Below are 12,798 nucleotides of genomic sequence, written 5' to 3'. Positions count from 1 at the left end.
AGTTTAAAAAGAGGTCTTTGAAGAGTAGCAGATCTATAGCATGCAAACATATTCTATATAATGAGACACTATGAAAAGAAAATAATTTAGTTACAAGTTAATCAGAAGACCTGGGTTCAAGTTCTAGTTCAACCAAAATAATCATATGTAGCACACTTCACTATACTTTCATTTCCTCAACTGGCAAATGGAGAAAATAACAAAAATACCAGCACCATGTATCTCACAGGGTTATTTTATAATAGTAAATGCAAATGAAGTAAAAACCCTTGGCAGAGATTCTTTTAATGAATAAATAGTAACAGAAGCAGAACTGTAGTAGAAATGTTAGTGCTTGTTAACATAATAGTGATAGTTGCAATGGTAGTGGTATTTTTCATTAAACTGAGGAAAAATAATAATGGGTGTAGAGAGATTTTAAATGTTTTTATTTCACTAGGCTCCATATATGTAATTTTGTGGCATAAGATACTAAGCATGTATGGTATTTTGCTATTCTGCATAGGTCATGAAATGAGGCTCAAAATTATGACAGAAAGGAAGGAAATTCTTTTAAGAAACTATCACATGCTAGATACTATATGTCATATATTTTTACATTTACATTATCATTTAATTCTCATGTGAACTTTGCAAAATAAGCATTATTCCCATTTTTCAGAAGAGAAAAGTAAGGCTCAGAAAGACTGCAGAATTTTCCTAAGGCTACTCACCTGGAAACAGGACTCCCACGGTCATAACCTAGACTTTGCCATTACCACTAACCAATCCCAAAGTAACCATCTAATCTCTGACCAACACCTGCTGTTTTCACTCATTCTCTTTAGGATTCTGACTCCAACAATTATTTAAACTCTATTGGAATCCACAATCCATTCTATCTTATCCCCCTTCCCCGTCTCTTCCCTGTCTCATATTTCCCTTCTCAGCTCCTCATCCAGACGGTTTTATGCTCCACCATTATAACCACTCCCTATGTTTATATACTTATTACCCTTGCCCCTTTCTCTTTCTATCATTCTAATCTAATTTCAACCCTGGGGGCACCTGGATGGCTCAGTCGTTAAGCATCCAACTTCGGCTCAGGTCATGATTTAGCAGTTTGGAAGTATGAGCCAGGCATTCGGATCTGCGCTAACAGATTCTCTCTCTCTCTCTCTCTCTCTCTCTCTCTCTCTCTCTCTCTCTGCCCTTCCCCCACTTGTGTGCACATGCACACTCTCTCTCTCTCAAAAATAAATAAACTTTAAAAATAAAATTTCAACCTTGATTAAATCCAAAGTTCTGTTTACACCATACCAGTCTCTGTGTGGCAGAATGTTACTGGAAAAAACCATAATCATGCTGCCTGGTCTCAGTTTAAATTGATGTCTAATACATTCTAGTAACTCCTTAGTGCTATGCAGCAATTCTACTATATTCCCCTAAATCCTCTTATTCTCTCAATCTTCTACACAATTATTTCCCACTTTTTCCTCTCATCTCACACCTCTACTATGACCACACTTTCAGCTGATAATGAAGCTACCAGAAGACAATGCCTACATGTCCCACCACATTTACCAATCTCCCTACTTCTGCACCCATACACTCTGTCATCTTTCTTTTTACTTGGAAGAACTACCTGTGCTCTGAAGGCCAACCCTTTGTATTTACACTACAATCTATAACTTAAGAATAGCAATCCAGTAATTGTGCTTCTTCCTACAACATCAACTTTTCCCTCTCTATTGGATGGATCTCTAAATATGCTATAATGTCTCCCATCTAAACAACAAAAACGAAAAACAAACAAACAGGGTCACCTGGGTGGCTCAGTCGGTTAAGCCTCTGACTTCAGCTCAGGTCATGATCTCAGAGTTCATGAGTTCAAGCCCACGTCAGGCTCTGTGCTGACAGCTCAGAGCCTGGAGCCTGCTTCGGATTCTGTGTCTCCCTCTCTTTCTGCCCCTCCCCTGCTCACACTCTGTCTCTATCTCTCAGAAATAAATAAACTTAAAAATTGAAAACAAAAATCCTCTATCAACCCTCCATTTCTCTCTAGCTACCACCCCAATGCCTGCTTCTTTTAACAACAAAACTCCTTGAGAAAACAGTCAGAAATTATTGTTTCTACTCCCTCTGATCCTGGACTTTCTTGATTTAACTTAAATAAGGCCTTAGCCTCCACCATTCTTCTGAAAGTGCTTTGCGAGGTCATCAAAAATCTCCTTATGGCTAACCCAATGGTCAATTCAAGCTTTGGTCCTATTCAATTTATCAGCATAGTTTACCTAGTTTATTCTTGAAAAGCGTTCTTTCCTCAGCTTCTAAGACATCATTCTCTCTTGACCTACTCCTACTTCACTAGCCACTCTTTAATCTTCTTTGCTAGTTCCTCTTCATCTCACTGCTCTGTAAATGCTGGAGTGCCCCCAAAGTTAATCCCCAAGCTGCTTCTCTTCTCTAACTACACTTACTCTTCAAATATGAGTATCCAGGCTTTTGGTTTTAAATACTGTCAATATACTAACTATTCCTGAATTTTTATTTCTAGCCCAGACATCTTTCCTCTCCTCCATTGCCTATTTAACATATCCAACTTGGACGTTTAGTAGGCGTTAAAACTATAATGTCCAAAACCAAATTCTTCATTTTCCTAAAATCTGTTCTGTCAATTGATTCCATCTCATTTATGGCTACTCAAACCAACACATAATGTTTAATTATTCATATGTTTTATTGTCTTGTTTTCTCTCACTAGGATGTAGGCTCCATGCAGCAGAAGCATTGTTTTATTCACTCTTATATTCTCAGCACCTAGAACAGGGTTTGGCATGCTATGTAAGGCACTCAATACATATTCAGTGGAGGAAAGAGAGGAGGGAATGATGAGGCCTAGATGTAATCCCAAATCTGTCTAGCTCCCAAACCTCTCCTCTGCTCCTGACATAAAATTGCTCTGGGTCCCACTAATAATGCTAGCAACAAGAGAAGCGTCTCTTCACTGTAATAAAGGTATCAAGCTTTGTGCATCCTAAGGCTTTTGTGTATGTCTAACATGATTTTGGTCTCATTTCTCTTGCACTATTATTTTCTTATCTTTTTTTTTAATAACTCACCATTTTTTTTAAACTTATTTTGAGGGAGTGTGTGTGTACATGAGCAGGGGAAGGCCAGAGACAGGGAGAGAGAATCCCAAATAGGCTCCATGCTGTCAGTGCAGAGCCCAACGCAGGGCTCAATCCCATGAACCTTGAGATGGTGACCTGAGCCGAAATTGAGTCAGATGCTTAACTGACAGAGCCACCCAAGTGCCCCAATGACTCAACTTTTAAATTAAAATGTATGTATTTCACAACTTCATGTTCTAACTGAAAAACAAATGACACTTGCCATAATAATTAAGTTATAACTACTAAAATTCAAAAATGGTCATCCACCAAATACCATCTAAAATCATGCTGTGCTGTGAACTATCTTCCATATGGGTATTACAATGGAAAACAGAGAAAACTTTATCAGGAAGAATTATCATTAAGAAACAAACTTGGGGCGCCTGGGTGGCTCAGTTGGTTAAGTGTCTGACTGTTGATTTTGGCTCAGGTCATGATCCCAGGGTCGTGGGATGGAGCCCCGTGTTGGGCTCTGTGCTGGGTGTGGATCCTGCTTGGGATTCTCTCTCTCCCTCTGCCCCTCTCACCCCTGCTTGTGCACACTTTCTCTCTAAAATATAAAAAAAAAGAAAGAAAGAAAGAAAGAAACCAATGTACTCTGACTGTGATGATGGTCACACAAATCTACATATGTGGTAAAACCCCACAGAATTTATGAGTGCATATAAGACATGTACAAAGGAGTGCATGTAAAACTGGTGAATTCTGAATTAGATTGGTGGGTTTTATCAATATAAGTTTCCTGGTTCTGATACATACTACAGTTATGTAAGGTATTACCATTGGGAGAACCGGGTGAAAAGTAGAACTCTTGGTGTTAGTTTTTCCAACTGCACATGAATCTACAACATTTCAAAATAAAACGTAAAAAAATATATATATTAACAAAACTATACATCCTCCCTAGGACTAAAAATATAACAGTGTACATCAAGAAGACTCTAGAAAATGTGATACATAAGCTCAAAATCTAAGATTCATTTATACAGTAACTGATGACAAGGAGAAAATACAGTGTTTAATAAGTAAGTGTTCATGTAGTACTGTTCTTGCTAGTAAGAAGGAAGAATATCCAAAAGTGTAGGTAACAGAGGTAAAGGCAAGGAGAATGACTGATTTCAGTGTAGTTGAGGTGTGGTAACTACAACACAACTATAGCTTGAGGTGCTCACAGATTAGGGAACTAAGGATAAGAAAAGAAGTGGACAGAGATGAGGAGAGAAAGGTAATCTGGGGCCAGGTTCCTTCATGCCTTTGAATATTTTTTTTTTTAAATTTTAAATTTCATCCTATTGACCAGGAGAAACACAGGAGATTTTCAAGCAGGGGAGTGACAGTAGGCCTATTTTACAAAGACATAAAGCGATACAAAGACATAAAAGGTGGTACTACAACTAACGAAATTATGAAAGGGAGAGATCACAGGCAGAGAAGCAGCTACTTAATATTCCTAAGAGAAGATGAGATCTAGAAAGAAGTCAAAGTTGGAGGCAGTTGACTTTGGTCCCCAGGCTAAAGAGTTAATAAAAACACGTGATCATTACTAGTTTATAGGCCATATTTACAGACAGGAACAAGATAGATATGATTACTTAAAACAGTCACTAGTGAGCTGAGGGAACTTTGAGAAACACTTATAAAGAAAGGACTTGCTATGGTCTGAATGTCTGCGTCTGCCCAAAATTCCTATGTGGAAATCCTAACCCACAAAGATGATGGTACCAGGAGGTGAGGCTTTTGGGAGGTGATTAGGTCATAGGCAGATTATTGCCCTTTATTTTTTATTTATTAAAAAAAATTATTTTATGTTTATTTATTTTTGAAAGAGAGACAGAGTGTGAGCGAGGGAAAGGCAGAGAGGGAGGAGGACAGAAGTTCTGAAGTGCTCTCTGTGCTGAGAGCAGACAGTCTGATGTGGGGCTCAAACCCATGAACCATGAGGTCATGACCTGAGCTGAAGTCAGTCACTTAACCGACTGAGCCACCCAGGCATCCCAGATTAGTGCTCTTTTAAAAAAGACCCCACAGAGCTCCCAAACCCCTTCTACCATGTAAGGACATGCTAGAAGTTGAGAAACCTGCAACTCAGAAGAGGAACATCCCCAGAACCCGTCCTGGTCTCAGACTCCCAGCCTCCAGAAGAGTGAGAAATAAACTTCTCATTTATAAGCCATCCAGGCTGTGGAATTTTGTTATAACAACCTGAACAGACTAAGACAGGGGTGACAACTTGTCCTCAAAGACTAAAAAACAAAAACAAAAACAAAAAAAAAACAGGTCCAAGAGAAAGTGGTGTTCCAGTTGTCCAGTTTCCAGTCCTTCAAGATGCCTGTGTATCCTCCAGGTCTACCCCTCCTCTCACCCACCAACCCATATATTTCACACCAGCCATGCTGGACGGCACAGTTACCTAACACCCATATTTTCTCATGCCTTAGGGTGCTACTTCTGCTTAGAATTCCTTTTGCCCAACCCTGGCAAACTCCTGTAAGTTCTTTGAGACTCAGATCTAGAGGCCTAGGTTTTCCCCTACAGTCCCAACGCACTCTCCACTCCTCACCCAATACCACAATTATTTACAGTAGCTATCTCCTGTAAGCTCCACAAGGACAGGCACCACACCTCACAGTCTCTCTGATCCTAAAGTGTAATTTAACAGCTACCATATAGCAGATACTTTACATCTATCTCATGAATAAATAAATCAATGACTGTTTAAATAGCTGTGTGATCTTAAGCAAGGCATATAACCCAAGACTTACTTCCCTAACACATAAAAGGAAGATAACCATATGTAACTCACAGGGTTGTTTTGATAATCATGAGAGATAAGCTGAAGTTCCTAGCACAGTATCTGGTATCTAGCAAATATTTAGTAAAAGTTGGCTTAACCTACTTTTTTTTTTTTTTTGGCTTAACATACTTTTAAAAATAAGGTTGTACAAGCTAGCCAGGGAACAGAGCCTTTTTATCCCTACTTCTTTGGTAACCTGAATCCTGAATTTCAAACAAACTTAGCATATAAGCTGGAGTCCTTCTTTATTACCAGCAAGCAATCTCTTCCTTGGTCAGGCTTTCTTCATGTTCACAATACTGAACTATATTAACGTTGTATCTCTCATTCAAGGTTTTTGCTCTACTTGTCTCTTTTGCCTAGAATTTCACATCCTCTCTCTTCCCCTCTTAGCTGAATTTTAAAGATACTGGGAAGTCCACAAGAAAATCTCTATTTTTGTTTATTTTCTTGGTTTGCTTTATTATTCTACATTGCAATTATACAAATCTATTACTTACAGCTATAATGCCACCTTCCAAGTTATAAGTCAGTCCTGCAATTGGGAAGAACTATTACATTTCTTGTTTATCTTTCCGTTTTCTAGTCCTGTTAACAATATCTGATGTCAGTTTTCACTGACAATCCAGCAACATGATTTCATATTCAGACTCTAAGCCATACACTTGAATACGGAGTTCTTAATTATCCTGGGTTCTCTGCTATCATTTCATGGGCATTAGTTTTAACTGCAAGGTCTAAAATCTTGACTCTGACTTCTGGTTCCCTTAATAAATACTAAGGACAGTCTTGAGCATAAAAGCCAACAATCACTTCCAAATTAATTTCAAAAAAAAAAAAGTCATCAAATCCTAAACAAAATTACAAAATATTACAGTAACTTTAAACATATCTGTAGGTCACTGAGGACACAATTTATATTCTATTGTCATCTACCTTCTTTAAAATTTGTATGTGGGATACTGACTGGCCAATTTCTGTATACCCTGTTCTGTGTGTGTGTGTGCGTGCGTGTGTGTGTGTGTGTGTGTGTGTGTGTGTAAAACCTAGAAACTTTTCCCTAGGCTCACAAAATTTCATTGTTCCAAATTTAGAATTTTGGAATTAAAGAATCAATAAACATGGCAGAACACTATAATCTTCTTTCATTATTATTGTAATAACGTGTTTCATTTGTAGGTCATTCAGGAAACAATTTGTGTTCCACTGTCATCTACCTTCTTTAAAATTCCATACATGCATTTTAATCAATTAAACAAAACACAATCTTGGTTTAACACGTAAGAAAACTATTTTATACAGATTATTTGCATATGTTGTGGAACATTAACATTTTCTGATGATTTTGAAATTATGTCTAAAAACATGGCATAGAAAAGCAATTTTTTAAAACTACTGAAGTCTACATTATCTATATGACATGGCTCTGAGCGAACTTATTTTTGGAGAAAATAGGCAAGATCTACTTATTAAGTTACCTGTAATCATTCCGATCATCAGTTTTTATTCCAGGCCAATCTCTCTTCAGATATTGACTAGCCAACTTCTGGATACCCTGTTAAAATACACACACATATATATGTATTATAAAATAAGTATTGTGCCATAAAAAAAACTCTTTTCCTTAAAATATGTTACTTGGCAAATTTCATCTTTCCAAATGTAAATTTAACTCAGAAGAACCAACGATAAATGGCAGAACATTATAACTTGTTTCATTATTGTCACAGTCTTCTCCTGTGCATTTTTAGGAAAGGGTAACTATAAGGATGAAAAAATTGAAACTTAGTTGATATGCTTTCCACTTCACCAAATTACTTGACCAGCTAAAAACAAACCGTCTCTGGAATATCACAGGTTGCACATCTGCCCACCTCTGCAGAACTCTGATTACACATCTTGACATCTCAATTTCCCACCATTCCTCTGCGGTGGCATTGCCCTGCGTTTCTAAATCCAAACTCTCCCAGATCATGAAAGGCACCATTTCTTTCAGTTGGGAGCAGACAGATACACATTCACTTGTAAAAGAAATGAACAAACCTTGGTGTTATTCCATATTAGTCATTTTGATTCAAGACAGATTTTAAGGTTTTTCTTTTTAAATAATACCATGGCACAAATTACTTCAAATATAGAAATTAGTTTTACAAAGAAATATACCCACATATTGTTATCCATACAACATGAATGTGGATAAAACAGAATATTTATCTACAATAGATACAGTGGTATCAGGATTTGAACAGAGAAGACTATTTTATTTTTTTAATGTTTGTTTATTTTTGAGAGAGAGAGAGAAGAGCACAGAGTGGCTGGGGGTGGGGGTGGGGGTGGGACAGAAGATCCAGAGCATGCTCTGCACTGACAGCAGTGAGACTAATGTGGGGCTTGAACTCATGAACCATGAGATCATGACCTGAGACAAAGTCAGATGCTTAACTGACAGAGCCACCCAGGTGCCCCAGAGAACACTTTTACTGGCAAGGTTAAACTACTCACTCTGAACACAGAATATCTTACTTTTAGATGGGATCATATGTGGTCCCCTAATAGTGCTAATGTAATGATTAGAAATCATAAACTTTAGGACACTCTTCTCTCCATGCAACTTCAAATAGAATAAATAAAATGCTGACATGAAGAACAATCACATTAATTAACAGACTGCCTACATTAAGCAGAGGCTGCCCAAATAAAATCAATGCTGCACTGTATACATGGCACCTTTCTACTAAGGTCTAAAGCCAAATCAATTTGGCTTGATTAAATCCATTGTTGAATGCTTCTATTTATCATTATTTCAATGAGCCCAAAGGGTAGCAGGAACTGTAAAGAAGTTCCTTGGAATCTCAAGTTCCTCCTGAAATTGGCAATAGTTTGGTTTCACTATTACAAGGTACTGTGTATTCTGAGAACTCACATACAACGGCATAGCCACAATACTTCCATTTACATACCTTGTACTTGGGGATCTCAATCATTAAATGTTCCTTGAATATGTACAGTAATTTTTCACCTCTGCACCTTCTTCATACTCCTATTTCTACGAAATAACTTCCTATCACTCTCATTCCTACCTGCTGAACTCTCACCACCGTGCCTTTAAGCTGATTTTTAAATTTCCTAACAAAATATTCAAAATTATATATAGGAAAATACAAAAAAATTTACTGCCTAGGTATTTAATTTCATTTCATTAAAACTGAATAGTTTATCATTTTTTCTGCATTTATTAGCTGGAATTCTTTTTTTTTTTTTTAACATTTGATTTTATTTTGTTAAGAGAGAGGGACAGAGCACGAGCAGGGGAGGGGCAGAGAGAGAGGGAGACATAGAATTGGAAGCAGGCTCCAGGCTCTGAGCTGTCAGCACAGAGCCCGACACGGGGCTTGAGCTCATCAGCTGCAAGATCATGACCTGAGCCGAAGTCAGACTCTCAACCGACTGAGCCACCCAGGCACCCCTAGCTGGAATTCTTTTTTAAAGAGCTACCCTTCTTGAACTCTTTGGTTATCCTGAGGTACAGTTCTTAAAAGAGGGGCAAGATAAATACTTGATTTGTCCAGTTTTGCCTAAAGGTGAACAATGAATTTTTAAAGTAACATTATGAACTCATATATTTTGAATAATGGATGTATTTCAATTTATTGCAGTCACTATTCTTTTGATGCTCTAATTGTTACAACTGTAGTCAGTAAGGAGTTCCTCCCAGTTGGGTCCCACATCATGACCCCAACAGACTTTGATAGTTCCTTTGTTTTCTTTTACAGATTCTATTCTAGATCTGCAGTAAGCTAGTTTTCTAAGGAATTCTGACTCCTTTCTGGGAGAAACCAGATTTAGAGACCACAATCTAGGCATTTCCTTATCTTCAAGTCTTTGTGTCTTTAAGAGGCTTTTTTCTAATCACTGTATACAAAGTAGCTTACCCTCCACCCAGTTACTCTCTCTCATACCTTATCACTTATTTATAATCCTCATTATGATACTGTCTGGTTTACATAAATTTTACTCTCTTTACCAACTATAAACTTCTTCAGGTAGGGATCTTGTCTTTTTTTTTTTTTAATCACTATGTCTCCAGGCTATAGCAACAAGGCTAGCATTTAGTTGATGCCAATAACTTTCACTAATTGCATGAATAAATGCCACCTACATTATTCTATATCGAATGTACAAGAGCCAAACTCCTTTTGTGTTTTTGCCATTCGGACTTAGAAACATCTGAATCAAAATTTCTCTGGTTCCTCAATTCTTCCTCGGGGGGGTGGGGGGGGGGTTGGGAGCAGGGCATACCAGATTTCTAAGATTGTTACCAGGTGGTTTTAATATAATAAATAAATTCCTTTGTAAAATTACAGCTAATTTTTGACCATTTCTATTATTGGAAGAAAACATATGTGTGGATATTCTAAAGCAATAAAAAAAAGTAACAAATTTGTTCCAGTAACAAATTTGTTCCATACTTAGAAGGCAGTACACATTAATTTTTGTGAAGGTTCAAATAAATAAAAATCCCTGAATTAAAAGAACTCATAATATGTGCACAGGAATAAGAAGTATGCAATATAAAATGGAGGCAACACGTGGTCACTACCAAATTAAGTGGCAATATATGATATAAGTTCCAAGGTGAAGAAAAGATTGTCTTATTTCTTTTCTTTATTTTTATTTAAAAAATTTTTTTCTTTTTTTTAGTGTTTAGTTTAGTTTTGTTTTAATTAGAGAGAACACACATGTCAGAATGGGGGAGGGACAGAGAGAAAGAGAGAGAGAATCCCAAGCAGGCTTTACACTGTCATGCCACAAAACACAAGATCATGACCTGAGCCAAAACCAAGAGTTGGATGTTCAACTGACTGAGCCACCCAGGCGCTCTTCATCTGATATTTTCTTAATGAGTTACATCTAAATGACATGATAGTTGACTTATCCAGTTTATTGCAAAGTGGCTGCAGAACATTTCATACAGAACATGGGATGTCTGAGCCTCAGATTATGAGTAGGACTAAGGCAGAATGACAGCACTCAAAATTTATATAAAACAAATGAATATGACAAGCATTTCTACACATATATTTCTCTTAACTCTGTTAGGCAGAGTTATTTTTATTTTATTTGTTATTTTTATTTGGATTATTTATTTATATTTTTTATTTGTATTATTTTTTTAATATGAAATTTATTGTCAAATTGGTTTCCATACAACACCCAATGCTTATCCCAACAGGTGCCCTCCTCAATGCCCATCACAGAGAAATTGGACACCTAAAAGGATATATAATTTATTTATGATCACATAACTAGTTAGGTTTGAGTTAGAATCCCTACTTATCATTCTAAATCTTCACACACACAAAAAAAACCATTGCTTTAGAGTTGATTTTATCTAATTCTTTAAAAATTTCTTTTTTTCTTTTTCAAATTTTTACTTAAATTCTAGTTAGTTAACATATAGAGAAAAAATTTCTGAAATTACTTTTTTTTTGTGCATTGTAAGTTACATTAGCAATTTCTAGAGCTCTGAACCACAAAGTTGAACTGTATTAAACTGAATGAGCCCTTCAGAGATGAGATGAGGGATTCATGAAATAGATAAACAGTGAGATCTTTAGATGAAAGACTTTATTCAAGTTAGTTCACAGAGGCAGGAATCATGATTTCTGTGTGCTCCATGCAGCTGTTCAAGATCTAATCTGTATGGATGCTCAAGAAATACTCCATGGCCATTATAGGAAAGGTCTTAAATAACATTTGATGCCTGTGAAAGCATGCTATACTTAAATTAACTGGTTTCCCTTTTATATGTTATGCTTAAAGCTACATTGTATGAATGAAAGGTCTGTATATAGACAAAATAAAGTCTAATTAAGTGGCTAAGAAAAATAAATCTATGGCTGGCAATTTTCTAAAAAGTGTTTTGTTTTTTTTTTAAATCACTTCCCTAGGCCACAACGTTATTCTCTAAAACTGGTGCACTAAACACATATTATTTACTTCTATTTTCCTGAGCATCACTGATGGATAATGTTGATTTGATTTCCAATACTGTTTACTCTGTAGCACTGGTTTCCATAAAAATGTGCTATCAATATACTCCTTGGAACATCCAAAAACATCTCATTCCAAATTTTTAAAAGCTATCAGTGTCTGATGTAAGACTCGCTTTGTTTTACCTCTCAATAACACTTGCTATATTGCTCTAACAAGTGAGGCAACACAAAGAAAGCCACTGTTTAGTAGATACTGGGAAATGAACTGATGGCTTAACCTTTTGCCCATTTACCACAGCAAGCTGAGCAAGAATGTGCTCCATGGCACTCACACAGGTTATTCTGTACCCATTTCGGCCCCTTAACATACAGAGAAACTTATATTTAAATTTTACTAAGGGTTTGCCATCAAATGGCTCTTCAAAATTATAGGACACCATGTTGTATATATACTATACCTTTTTATTGTGAAATTCCCAAGATTATGTTAAAAATTAACAAGTCCACTGTATAAGTTGAATGGTTCTAAAACTGATATAAATAATTGTCTTTATTCTTTTTAAAAATTTTATTTATGGAGGGGGGAGGGGCAAAGATATGGAAGGAAAGAATCCCAAGCAGGCTCCTGCTGAAGCGGGGCTCAATCTCATGACGACAAGATCACGAACTGAGCTGATATCAAGAGTCTGATGCTTAACCAACTGAGCCACCCAGGCCCCCTTTACTATTCTTTAAATTACTTTAATAGTAATGGAGAACTTCACCCCTACCCTTAAGGAAAGTTTTGAAATATTTTTCACTGTTTTCTGTTTTCAATTGTAGTTAGGGTTAAAAAAAATTGGGGCGCCTGGGT

General features: G+C 36.7%; 1 protein-coding gene across 2 annotated transcripts in view; it reads right to left on the bottom strand.

Annotated features, from left to right (window-relative positions):
* The window catches only part of FCHSD2 (FCH and double SH3 domains 2), a 310,129-nt gene that overhangs the window by 150,680 nt on the left and 146,651 nt on the right, over positions 1-12,798 (bottom strand). For both annotated transcript variants that reach the window (XM_047072457.1, XM_047072456.1), the window contains one exon: positions 7,428-7,504. In XM_047072457.1, coding sequence (XP_046928413.1) covers positions 7,428-7,504 — 77 coding nt within the window. The remainder of the gene's footprint in view (positions 1-7,427; positions 7,505-12,798) is intronic.

Source organism: Lynx rufus, unplaced genomic scaffold (assembly GCF_022079265.1).
Source record: "Lynx rufus isolate CCGP_SWC_20201006 ecotype Redwood Valley unplaced genomic scaffold, mLynRuf1.p SCAF_9, whole genome shotgun sequence".
Classification (NCBI taxonomy): domain Eukaryota; kingdom Metazoa; phylum Chordata; class Mammalia; order Carnivora; family Felidae; genus Lynx; species Lynx rufus.
The sequence above is the reverse complement of the archived record's forward strand: the minus strand, read 5'-3'. Positions and strand labels throughout refer to the sequence as shown.